General features: G+C 40.4%; 1 protein-coding gene across 1 annotated transcript; it reads right to left on the reverse strand.

The window, feature by feature from the left end:
• Nucleotides 1-843: 843 nt before the first annotated feature.
• LOC131443830 (bifunctional protein GlmU-like) lies at nucleotides 844-2,874 on the reverse strand. The gene is made up of 3 exons (XM_058613846.1): nucleotides 2,815-2,874; nucleotides 1,732-1,923; nucleotides 844-1,344 (listed from the first exon to the last, which is right to left on the reverse strand). Exons 1-3 carry the CDS (start codon nucleotides 2,854-2,856, stop codon nucleotides 1,084-1,086), a joined length of 495 nt encoding a protein of 164 aa, XP_058469829.1. The 5' UTR covers nucleotides 2,857-2,874; the 3' UTR covers nucleotides 844-1,083.
• Between the last annotated feature and the right edge of the window lie 11,146 nt (nucleotides 2,875-14,020).

The following is a 14,020-nucleotide window of genomic DNA, read 5'->3' on the forward strand; positions in this document are numbered from 1 at the left end:
CTTTCTTTCGAAAAAAAAGGAGAAAATTAAATTCCTAAATTAAGACTAAATTCATTTTACGAACCATTGTTTCATCTTGTTACTGCTAATTAAAACTTAATTTAAGGCAAAATTATGTTTTTTTTCCTTTAAAAATGTTTTAAATTTTCCTAAATTGAGCAGATTTTGTTTTTTTTCACAGGATCTGAGAGAAAAGAAGCTGCTGACGATAAACGACGATGATTGAGGCGGTGCAGTAACCACGCCCCCTCCCTCTGACCCCTCCCCCCCGGATTACCGCTCCATGGTCACGGTTAATCCCCGCGTGTGTGGTCGTGACCTCGAGGTCAGAGGCTCTGAAAAGCTGCAGCTCAGTTTAACATCGATTAGCAGAACGCGGCGCCCCCTGCTGTGAGCTGCAGCCACTGACTGTGAGTGTGTGTCTCTGTCTGTGTGTGTCTGTGTGAGTCTGTGTGTTTGTTATTTTTTTTCAGTTTGTAAGTAACATGCTAATGAGCAGCTAGCTGCTTCTGCTCTATGACATCACAGGTGGCTACATGCTAACGTTTCAAAACTAAATAAAACACTCCAGACTTGGGTACTGAAAATAAAGTTGTTGATTTTTTATGAAACAGTGTTGCCATGGAAACATCCACACAAAAGCTGTTCAAAGTGCCTGACGTTGCTTTTAGCCACGTTAGCTTCATCACTACAGGCTAATGTCTACAAACGAGACGGCTACACTCATGACTCAGCACTTTTTACATTATTCAAGAAAACAAAACAACAAAAACAGCTTCAGCGAAGTATAGTTTTGTCTGTTTGTTTGTAGGCGGAGTCAATAAACTTCAGATTACGACAAAAGAGAATGAAAATGTTTTTATTTAATTTTTTAGTAAATCATATGACGACACACCACTGCTGTAGCTTTAGGCGACGATACGACGCTGCTTAAGCTTTAGCTAAAAGACGATACGGCGCTGCTTTAGCTTTGGCTAAAAGACGATACGACGCTGCTTTAGCTTTAGCTAAAACGCAACACAATACTGCTTTAGCTAAAACACAAAACAGCGTTGCTTTAGCTTTAGCTAAAACACGATGCGCTCAGTCAGTTTTTTGCGTCTGTGAACGCGACTGCACCACGAGTTCGGGGAAACCCGTGCGCTCATCCGTCTCTCTGCTGAACTCCAGGTCGAGTGCTTCGCCAACGACAACCTCGGCCGTGGTGAAGACGTCCAGGTCCCCGAGGACGTGGCCCCCGACCGTCCGGCCCTCACCGTCCGACAGGCAGACATGCAGGTGAGCGCTGGGGTTCAGTGTCCCAACCAGAGACACGATCTCATGCGGTCCGCTCAGGTGGATCACCTGAGGGAGACGACAACAGTCTCTTTGTTCACTTTGTAAAACAGCTTTTGTCGGATTTTAAAATCAATTTGAATTTCTAAAATAAGAAATAAAATCATTTCCACAATGAAGTGAAACTGGATTCTGAATTCTGAGATTAAAAACTGGATTTCTACAAAGAAAATCAAAATTCCGAGATAAAATTCTGCAAAGAAGTCAGAATTCTGAGGAAAAAATCACTTTAGAGTCTCAGAATTCTCCAAAATATCACACACATATTTATTTCATGACTTATTTAAAGGTTGGGAAAATTCTCCTTTGTGGGTCCCGTCCCCAGACCTTTGGAACCCCTGTTGTAAAGAACAACACATTTGTGTGTCATCATAAATCAAAGTCAATAAAGTGAACCTCGTTTGTGTTTGTTGCCGTGGCGTTGGCCAGTCTCAGCGTCGCCTTGGTAACGCTGCCCACACACGTGACGATGAACGGAGCTCGCAGTTTCCTCTCCTGCACAAACGCCTGCAGAGACGACACCAGATCCTCACCTGGACCCAAGCGGATCACGTGGACCTGCAGGGACGAACCTGCTCCTAAAGAACTCTGGGAACATTTTTTAAATAAAATCACAGAAAGAAGAAAATATTCACATTTAAGAAGCTGAAAAATCACTGAAACTTGGTTTTAATTATTTAAAAAACAAACAAAACAATCGTTTTATTGATGATCAAAATAGCAGACGATTCATTTAGTCATGAATTATTTATGTATGCATGTGTATATATATACACACGTATACATATAAACATACATATATACGTCAGTTTTAACTCATTATCAACACGTTTGTTGTTCATTTTTAATAATTATGCATTTTTTTACTTTTTTAAAGTTACTTTTAAATCTATTTTGCCCTTTTTTTCCTCCCAGATATTGTTCTCTTTTTTCATTTAAAGTTTTTCTGTTAAAAGAATGAAGTCAAATTATATGTTACATATATATAAGTGAATTTATAAATGGTCAAATATTGTGTGTTACTTGTCGACAGTAATCACTGTCGACACTGTTTGTTATCTTATTATTATTTTCTGCAGTTATCACAGCCTTCATGTAATAAACTATTTTCTTATTAAAGAATGATGAGAGTGGTGAACACAAAGTTTTTAATAATGTTTTAAATTGATTATAATATTCTGTATTTTTGATTGAAGGCTCATCTTTAACCCTCTGAACTGTGTGTGCGTGCGCGTTCGTGTGTGTGTCACCACAGCAACATAATTATGATTCACTGAAGCTTTTATTTTGTTAAATTTAGTCACACACGTGACCAGACACTAACGCGAAACTAATAATAACAATAATGACACGTGACTGTTTCACACAAACACACACACACACACACACGAGTGAAGGCGGAGTCAAGGGTCAAAGTGGAAACACGTGAATCTTCTCTGTTTGAATGTGAATGTTTCAAATCAACAGAAAACTACTCACCATTTCTGCGCGAGACTCCTGCTCTAACACAGACACACACATGCACGCGCACACACATAAAAACAGGAAGACGGCAGTGGATCCACTTCCTGCTAAGTTTCATTCCTGGTCTTTTATCGCCACCTGCTGGTAATTGACAGCTCTGCACTGACTGTATGTTCTGCTCAATAATACTACTGCAGTTACTACGATTACTATTACTATTACTACTAACTACTATTACCAAGGTGACTACTACTAATGACTATAACTATTACTCTTAATAATGACTAAAACTATTACTATTACTAATGACTATAAGTACTACTAATGACTAATACTATTACTAATGACTATAACTATTACTAATGACTATAAGTATTACTAATGACTACAAGTACTACTAATGACTATAACTATTACTATTACTAATGACTATAACTATTACTAATGACTATAAGTATTACTAATGACTACAAGTATTACTAATGACTATAAATACTACTAATGACTATACAGACTACTAATGACTATAAGTATTACTAATGACTATAACTATTACTAATGACTATAAGTACTACTAATGACTATTACTATTACTAATGACTATAACTATTACTAATGACTATAAGTACTACTAATGACTATAACTATTAGTATAACTAATGACTATACATATTACTAATGACTGTAAGTACTACTAATGACTATAACTATTACTATCACTAATGACTATAACTATTACTAATGACTATAAATACTACTAATGACTATAAGTACTACTAATGACTATAACTATTACTATTACTAATGACTATAAGTATTACTAATGACTATAAATACTACTAATGACTATATGTACTACTAATGACTATAACTATTACTATTACTAATGACTATAACTATTACTAATGACTATAACTACTACTAATGACTATAGCTATTACTATTACTAATGACTATAAGTACTACTAATGACTATAACTATTACTATTACTAATGACTATAACTACTACTAATGACTATAACTATTACTACTACTAATGACTATAACTACTACTAATGACTCTTACTACAACTAATGATTATAACTACTACTAATGACTAAAAGTACTACTACTAATGACTATAACTATTACTATTACTAATGACTATAAGTACTACTAATGACTATAACTACTACTAATGACTGTAAGTACTACTAATGACTATACCTATTACAATGACTATAAGTACTACTAATGACTATACCTACTACCAATGACTATAAGTACTACTAATGACTGTAAGTACTACTAATGACTGTAAGTACTACTAATGACTATAACTATTACCAATGACTATAAGTACTACTAATGTAACTACTACGAATGACTGTAAGTACTACTAATGAGTATAACTATTACCAATGACTATAAGTACTACTAATGACTGTAAGTACTACTAATGACTATAACTATTACTATAATAATACAAATAAACAGGTGTGTGTTTGATATGATGTCATTATTTTTAATAATTCCAGAACAGTGAAGTTATTTTTACAAACATATATTTTTATATAAACTTTAACGTTTTATTTGCTTTTAGATCAAAACCTGAATCTGTTTTTCTGCTCCGGGCCAAACAGAACTTCCCTGTTTCGACACGAGATGGCGCTGTTGTTTAAACAATGAATCTTAGTCATGACGTCACAGATTTCACCGTCACTGTCAAACTCATTCACAGATATACCTGATCCTCTGGACCTGGTCCTCTGGACCCCATCCTCTGGACCCAATCCTCTGGATCCAATACACCAGACCTAATCTTGTGGACCTTATTTTCTGGACCTGATCCATTACATTACATTACATGTCGTTTAGCAGATGCTTTTATCCAAAGCAACTTACAAGGGCATTGCGTACAACCTGCCAGGGGTGGAGTTTGCACACAGGGTCTTAACCACAGGCGGTCTTAACAACTGAGCCACTCCACCCCTCTGGATCCAATCCACCAGTACAAATCTTGTGGACCTTATTTTCTGGACCTGGTCTTCAGGCTTTGATCCTCTGGACCCGATCCACCAGACCTGATCCACCGGACCTGGTCTTCTGGACCTGGTCTTCTGGACCCGGTCTTCCGGGCTGTGATTCTCTGGTCCTGATCCTCTGGAACTTTTTGTCTGCACCCGATCCACCAGACCTGATCTTCTGGACCTGTTCCTCTGGACCTGATCTTCTGGTTTTGAACAGTGACGTTCTTGTGTGTTTCCTGGATAAACTTCACACCTGCTGATGTTTTCTCTCTGTATTTGTCTGCGTTTTAATGAGCAGATTAAAATCAGGGCTGTGCTGGAGCCACCGGGCCCCCGGGAGCCAGCGACGCCACGCTCTGGTGATTATTTGGAGTGGAGGCACTCGCTTGAATTTCCCCCTGTGAATCAGTGATTACTGTCAGGTGACAGTGGCCATGACAACGACGACCTGAGGCTCAGAGCAACAAGAGTTCAGTTCCTCTGCTCTTCAAACCTCGACATTTATGTATTTTTAACACACAGTTTATAATGTTAAATAAAAACACAGTGGGCCCAGTACTGAACCCTGTGGGACACCACATGTAATAAAATTTGCCATTTATTTTTTAATAGACACAGTTTCTAATGTAACTGAGGGTAAAAAAAAAGGAACGGACCCAGTATTGAACCATGTGGAATGCCACGTGTGATTGCAGTATGTTCTCCTTAGCCTTTATCATTTATTTAAGGCCAAACTTTGGGACCATAATGAACTAAAGGCATCATGTTTCAGAATTGTAAGTGCTTTTTAAATGTATCGTGTTCACATGTTTGAAATAAGGCCTTCATTCATTCATTCATTCATTGTAAATAGAAGCAAATGAAGGTTTGGGATGACGTAATGGTCGTGATTGTGCTGTCAAACACAAACCTCCCTCCTGTATCACTGTAGAGAGGAACAATGACACAAACATCCATTGTTTCAGTGAAGCGTCCCTTTAATTGGATTCAGGGTTTTAATCAGTGTTTTTGGCAGATGTTTGTGTGTGTGTGTGTGTGTGCGTGTGTGTGAACTAATTAGGACCAGCAATTACCCCAAACAGTGGCTGAAGAGGTGAATGGAGGAGGCAACAATAACAGACTGTCAGAGCCAACGCTGCCACGCATGACAGATGTGTGTGTGTGTGTGTGTGTGTGTGTGTCCACTGCAGTAAGAGTGGAGGAGCACTCACTGCTGGCAGCTCAGACATCGTTCCACACGACCCCCCCCCCCCACACACACACACCAGTCTCCCCCCTCCCCCAACGCTGTCAGACTCCCAGCAAGACCTGCTGCAGCTCCTTCAGTCCAGTGGGGACACACACACACACACACACACACACACACACACACGACTCCACTCATTAGAACCATCATCTGCATAATGAGACAAATCAGTGATTTAAACATCACAGGAATTCATAGATCCAGAGTGAGAGGTTTATAAACTTCAGTTTAAAGTCTGTCTCACGGTGAGATAAAGACGTGAAACATGTTCTTAAGACATCGTAGACTTAGACTGTTGTAGATTTTATAAGGTTTTCCAACAGGAAACTGAAGTTTGTAAACCACTCACTCTCCCACACCAAAGCCCATAGAGAAAATGAGTGATTTTAACATCACACACACAGGAGTTGTTGATCCACTGCTGCCTCCATCACTAAGTTCACATGTCTTATTTTGACAATTTGGCTTTTGAAATTCTTTGTTCAGATTTATCTCAGTGACACAAAGTGACCACACGAGGCAGCAGAGGACCAGCAGCTCCTGTGTGTTGTGGTGTTAAAATCACTGATTTTCTCTATGGGCTTTGGTGTGGGAGAGTGAGTGGTTTACAAACAATTAACATTAACACAGGAAGAAGAAGAAGAAGAAGGATGAAAGTGATGAGTCAGCAAAAATCTGTTCTGTTCTGCTGATGTTTGAACGTGTGTGTGCGTGTGTGTGTGCGCGCATGTGTGTGTGTGTGTGTGTGTGTGTGTGTGCGTGTGTGTGTGTGTGTGTGTGTGTGTGTGTGCGTGTGTGTGTGTGTGTGTGTGTGTGCGTGTGTGTGTGCGCGCATGTGTGTTTTCCAGGATACCACTAAGGAGATGCAGCATGTTGGAATGACATGTATGAACATGTCAGAGTCACAGGCAGCTGCATGTGTCAGGTGTCTGCTGGGAAATGTGTGTGTGTTTATGTCTTTATCTCAACTTTAAAAGGGCTTCTTCAGGGTTAAGACCTGGTTTTAGGGTTAAGGTTTAAGCTTAGTCTCTTAGATGTGATGGTTAAGGTAAGTTAATGTAAGTTAAGCTAAGGTTCTAGGAAATGCATTAAGGGATGTCAATGATGTGCTTCTCTGTGTGTGTGTGTGTATTACTGTACCAGGTATTACTAATGTTGTGGGGACCAAAACCTGTTTACACAGTCACATTATGGGGACTTGTCCTCCTTGTGGGGACAAAAAGCAAGTCCCCATAACGTAAATTACTACATTTTAAGGTGAAGATATGTTTCATGGTTAGGTTGAGGTTAGGGTTAGGGTTAGGGTTAGGGTTAGGATTAGGCCAGTAGTAATTGTGGTTAAGGTTAGAGTAAGTCTCCAAGAAATGAATGTAAGTCAATGCAATGTCCCCTCAAGTCATGAATGTCGAACATGTGTGTGTGTGTGTGTGTGTGTTACTGTGTGTGTGATATCACAAACATTTGTGCTGAGTCATTTCAAAGACACAATTCTCCAACAAGAACCAAACATGACTCAGCAGATACACGTCCGGTCGTCTCTTAGTCACATGACTGAGGACAGAGACCACTTTGATGGACAGATCACTAGAGACAGACAGCGCCCTCACCTTTCCTGGTTTACTGTGGCAACTGTGGTAGTAAACTTGAATGTTGGACCCGATCCTCTGGACCCGATCCTCTGGACCCGATCCTCTGGACCCTCTGGAGTTACTCAACAAAGATGAAACAGTTTGGACGTGTGAAAGACAAACATGGACAGAAATGTCCTCCAGTGTTTACTAAGTGAGGACATTTTTTTGGAGCCAAAAGTTGTGGAAACAGATTTTGTTGGTGAACAGTTTTATAGCGAGGATGGACTTGGGTTTTAGTTTTTTATGTTTTTTATCTGGAGAGTGAGAGGATCTTTGAGAAGAGGTCGTATTTTTTGGGTAATTTTGGAAAATTGGGACATTTTTTTTGAAGTGGAGGAGCAAAGAGCAGCTTTCAGACACTCTGAAAATAACTCAACACCTCGTGTTTTCAAAGATTCTGATATTTGTAGACGAAAAAAAATCTGGATATTTATGAAAAAAACAAGGATTTGGCTACAGTTTGTTAAAAAGTGAGGAGAAATATTTTCATTTCCGGAGCAGAGTTTGAATCTAGGACTGATTTTGTGGGTTTTTGGAGACGGACGCTGTTTTTTACAAAGCGCTCGTATTTTGGTGGTAATTTTGGGAAAATTGCAGCAATTTTCTGAAGTTGTGGCAACGAGAAGCAGCTTTCAGACGCTGAGGATTCGTCTTACTGAGAGACGCTGAAACATTTGTGGACATTTTTAGAAAATGACCGAGTTCAGAATTTGTATCAGTTTAATATTTTTGTTTTCAGTGAAAAGTTTCAGTCGGAGAGTTTTTGGAAAGTGGTAGTTTTTTCTCAAGTTTCTTTCTGTTTGATTCCAATCCAATTTTATTCATAAAGCACATTTTTAAACAACAACAACAACAACAACAACAACAACAAGATGAACAACACGAGTCGAAGCTAAAAACCAATAAAAGAAGAATAAAAAAATAAGCTCTGTGTTCAAATTAATGTGTTTTTAAACAAGATTTAAAAACAAGTTTCAAACGTCACAAAACTATCATTGAAATTTTAAGTTTTAAAATAAATTTGCAATAAAATATAAGACTTTTTTTCTTTAAGTAAAACAGACGAAAATTTCCAGATATGAAGGAAAATTTAGGGATGAAATTACTCAATATTAATAGTTAAAATACAAAAGAAAATGTATATTAAAGCAAACGTCAGTTATGCTTTTATTCATCAATAATTACCTCCATGTAAATCCAGTGGTTCCCAACCACTGGGTCAGGATCCTCAGATGGGTCGTGCAAGATTTTTTTGGGTCCTTAAAGAAATTTGTATAATTTTAGTTTAGATTTAGATTTTTGTGTCAATGTTGTTTTTATTATAAATAATAACAATAATCATAATAATAATAATCATAACAATAATGACTTAGATCTATAGGAGAAATTAGTTTTTTAGAGTGGAGGTCTGACCACATGGGGGCGCTGCCACAGCACAACAATCATAATAAAAATAGTGACAAATAAATGAGTTAAAACATGAATTAACAGTGAGTAAATGTTTAAAACTGCATTAGTAATGAAGTTGTTTTATTTCATGTATTTTTTCTGTAAAGATTATGAAAACATGTCTGTGGTGCAGCGATGATGTCATTCCTCCTCAGACACTCACTCATTCATAATTTATAGCTCAATCCTTTCACCACTTCACACACTTCAAAGGCTCTTAATCTGTCCTGATCTGCTGTACAAATGTTCTTTTTGCAATTACCCGTTGCACAAAATGTGCTTTTGTGTTAGCACGTGCAGCGGTGCCGCGCGTACAACAACAAACAAACAAAAGGCATCGCCTTTCACTTAAAGACAAACAAAAACAGGAAGTGAGCGAAGAAACGCGGCTTCAACAAGACCAAGAAAAGACGGTGAGCAGCTTTTACATGTCACTGCATACACACACACACACACACACACACACCCACTCACTCACACATTCACACACACACACACGGACGCACGCACACGCACGCACACACACACACACACTCATTCACACACACTCACACACTCACTCACACACACACACGCGCACGCATGCACACACACACACACACTCACACACACACCCACACACACACTCACGCACAAGCACATGCACACACACACACACTCACTCACTCACACACACGCACACACACACACACACACACACACACACACACACACAAACACACTCACGCACACGCACACACACACACACTCACTCACACGCACACTCACGCACACACACACTAACACACACACACACAGTGAAGGATCTTAACTGTAACGAGTTTTAAAAAGCTTCTTGTATTGATCTGTTTTAAAGGAGGAGGAGATGGAGGGCGGGGCTTAGAGGGGGGGCTCTTTATTAACCTACAGTGACTCACTAATGTGATGGAAGTGGCAGCTGCTGCTGAAGGAGTTGAGGACCAGGACTGTGAGAGCCAGGACTGTGAGGACCAGGACTGAGAGGACCAGGACTGTGAGGACCAGAGCTAAGAGGACCAGGACTGTGAGGACCAGGACTGAGGACCAGATGCTGCTGCATCCATGACAACCACACTCACTCACTCTTTAATTGGTGTCATGTTAAAAATGGCCTCACTGAGGAACTGAGCCTGAGGCCAGGATTAAAGACAAGACACACACACACACACACACACACCTTCAGTCCTGCAGTGCTGTGTGTGTGTGTGTCTCAGGGAGAAAGTCTGAGACAAACAGTCAATGTGTGGTGGGATTTAGACTGAGATTATTGAGATAATCTGCTGCTCTGACCACACAAAAATGCATCTGCAGTACGTAACTGTCACAAAAACACAAAGATCAAACCTCCTGAACATCTGCTGTGTCTCCATACTCACATGATCAAATCTCGTCTTCCATGTGGGTTTCTATAGATACAGGCCACGCCCCCAGAAAAACCATGAGTCCAATCTACTTATAATTCCAAATTCTACTTAAAGTTCTAAATGACATGAATCTGCATTCACAGATGGAGCTGACAGTGAGGAGGAGGCGTGGTGCGTTCAGGGACCTTCAGTCTCTCTGCTGCACTGGCTGCCAGGTAACAGGCGTCCACAGAGTGTCCTCGTCTCCTAAGGCCTGAGGACGAGGAGGAGGAGGGGAAGGAGGAGAAGGAGGGGGGGGAGGTGTCAGGAGAACAGCTGCATGATGATTTTCACTGACACACAACAGACTCACACTGTAAACTTTAAAACTGTAACATTGTGTTCATGAACATCTATGAACAAAATGTTTGTTCTTCATGAAAATGTACACTTTAGTGATGAAGTGGTGATGGAGGTGATGATGGTGATGGAGGTGATGATGATGATGATGGAGGTGATGATGATGATGATGGAGGCGATGATGGTGATGGAGGTGATGATGATGATGATGGAGGTGATGATGATGATGATGGAGGCGATGATGGTGATGGAGGTGATGATGATGATGATGGAGGTGATGATGGTGATGGAGGTGATGATGGTGACAGAGGTGATGATGGTGATGGAGGTGATGATGATGATGATGGAGGTGACGATGGTGACGGAGGTGATGATAGTGATGGAGGTGATGATGATGATGATGGAGGTGATGATGATGATGATGGAGGTGATGATGGTGATGGAGGTGATGATGGTGACAGAGGTGATGATGGTGATGGAGGTGATGATGATGATGGAGGTGACGATGGTGACGGAGGTGATGATAGTGATGGAGGTGATGATGATGATGATGGAGGTGATGATGGTGATGGAGGTGATGATGATGATGGAGGTGATGATGGTGATGGAGGTGATGATGGTGATGGAGGTGATGATGGTGACGGAGGTGATGATGATGATGATGGAGGTGATGATGATGATGATGGAGGTGATGATGATGATGATGGAGGTGATGATGGTGATGGAGGTGATGATGGTGACAGAGGTGATGATGGTGATGGAGGTGATGATGATGATGGAGGTGACGATGGTGACGGAGGTGATGATAGTGATGGAGGTGATGATGATGATGATGGAGGTGATGATGGTGATGGAGGTGATGATGGTGACGGAGGTGATGATAGTGATGGAGGTGATGATGATGATGATGGAGGTGATGATGGTGACGGAGGTGATGATAGTGATGGAGGTGATGATGATGATGATGGAGGTGATGATGGTGATGGAGGTGATGATGATGATGGAGGTGATGATGGTGATGGAGGTGATGATGGTGATGGAGGTGGTGATGGTGACGGAGGTGATGATAGTGATGGAGGTGATGATAGTGATGATGGTGATGGAGGTGATGATGGTGATGGTGATGATGGTGATGATGATGGTGATGGAGGTGATGATGATGGTGATGATGATGGTGATGGAGGTGATGATGATGTTGATGGAGGTGATGATGGTGATGGAGGTGATGATGGTGATGGAGGTGATGATGATGGTGATGGAGGTGATGATGGTGACGATGGTGTGATGGAGGTGATGATGATGATGATGATGGAGGTGATGATGGTGATGGAGGTGATGATGGTGATGGAGGTGATGATGATGGTGATGATGGTGACGATGGTGTGATGGAGGTGGGTTCTGAGCAGCAGCAGTGACATCATCAGTATGACAGTGAGTGCAGCAGATGCTGATGTAGAGTGAGAGAATGTCCCTGAGGTTCAATTACTGAACCACAGGTCGTCTCAGCCTTCATTAGCTGCCTGCTGGAGCACACATGCACGCACACACACACACACACACACATACACACACACACACACACACACACACACACGCACATACACACACATACGTTCAGCATTCATGACTTGAGGGGACATTGCATTGACTTACATTCATTTCCTGGAGACTTACTCTAACCTTAACCACAATTACTACTGGCCTAATCCTAATCCTAACCCTAACCTCAACCTAACCTTAAAACATATCTTCACCTTAAAATGTAGTCATTTACGTTATGAGGACTAAGTCCCCATAATGTAACAGTGTAAACAGGTTTAGGTCCCCACAACATTAGTAATACCTGGACACACACACACACACAGTGTCAGAACCTCAGGGAGATGCCTCTGACTCGTCGTCGCCCTCTAATGATCAGGAGAGAAGTTTCCTCGGAGCTCACAGACGCTGCCGTGTGCTGTTATGTGCTTTGTTAATACAACAGGGAGATTTTCCCATCAGCCACCTCTGCGTCCTCCTGCCGCCTCAGCACACACACACACACACAGTTGCTGCAGATCCCATCAGAACTCTTAACGAGACACTCGGGCGTTGGCGTGTCAGGACAGAGCAGAGGACGATCAGGGTTCACACGCACACATTTAGAGTCCTGAGTCCAGGTCCAGGTTTTCACCGCTGTTTGGTTCTCAATGAAGTGATGAACATTCCTGTTGACTTTTGCATCATCTTCACTGTGTTAACATTTCTTATCCTGGGACTGATTAACAAAATAAAAGCCACAAACAAGATGAGGATAAAAAATAATCCAGGTTCAAACACTCAGGATAATCTGAAAGAGTTAGAAGACCTTTAATCCTTGACTTCTGGGGGCCGCAGAGCATCAGTTCTGATCAGCAGGGGGCGGTCAAGTAAAGAAAAGTCCATCTTTTTTACAGCATGACATTGGAAAAATTATATTTGTGACAATATTTCACAGAATTTCAAAATAAATCTACATAAGAGTTCATAAAGCTTCATTTTTAAAATGAATTCTACATTTACACAAACATTCACGGCTGGTATTAAAAGTTACGTACTGGACCTTTAGAGGTCTTCTCTGATGAGCTCATGTGACAAAGAATCTAAAAATCGAACTTTTCGTTTTCATCATGGGGGCCATTTTACCAGACATATTTAATTCACCTACATCGCTGTAATGACACTCACAGAGCTTCAGCGGTACGCCCCAGCTGTCGTCGCAATTCTTGGGTTCTCGTTCAGACGTTTCACCTGGAAGTCGGGTTTCAGACTCAGGAAGTCGGAATAACCTCACAAACTCCGACAAAGGTTTCCAAAATGGCTGCCACCGACTAAAGCAGAAAATTACATGAAAATGTTTTATTTTATTTTGAAGGAATACCTACTAAAACGAAAGAGATCATAAACATTTGTATTTTATTTTGAAAGAATAACTAGTAAAATTAAAGATAACATATAGATGTGCATTTTATTTTGAAAGAACAATTACCAAAATGAAAGATAATGTAAAAATGTGCATTTTATTTTGAAAGAATAACTACTAAAATTAAAGATAACATAAAAATGTGTATTTTGTTTTGAAAGAATAACTACTAAAAGGAAGGACAACATAAAGATGTGCATTTTATTTTGAAAGAACAATTAC

This window comes from Solea solea, chromosome 17, assembly GCF_958295425.1.
Source record: "Solea solea chromosome 17, fSolSol10.1, whole genome shotgun sequence".
In the NCBI taxonomy this organism is placed as follows: Eukaryota; Metazoa; Chordata; class Actinopteri; order Pleuronectiformes; family Soleidae; genus Solea; species Solea solea.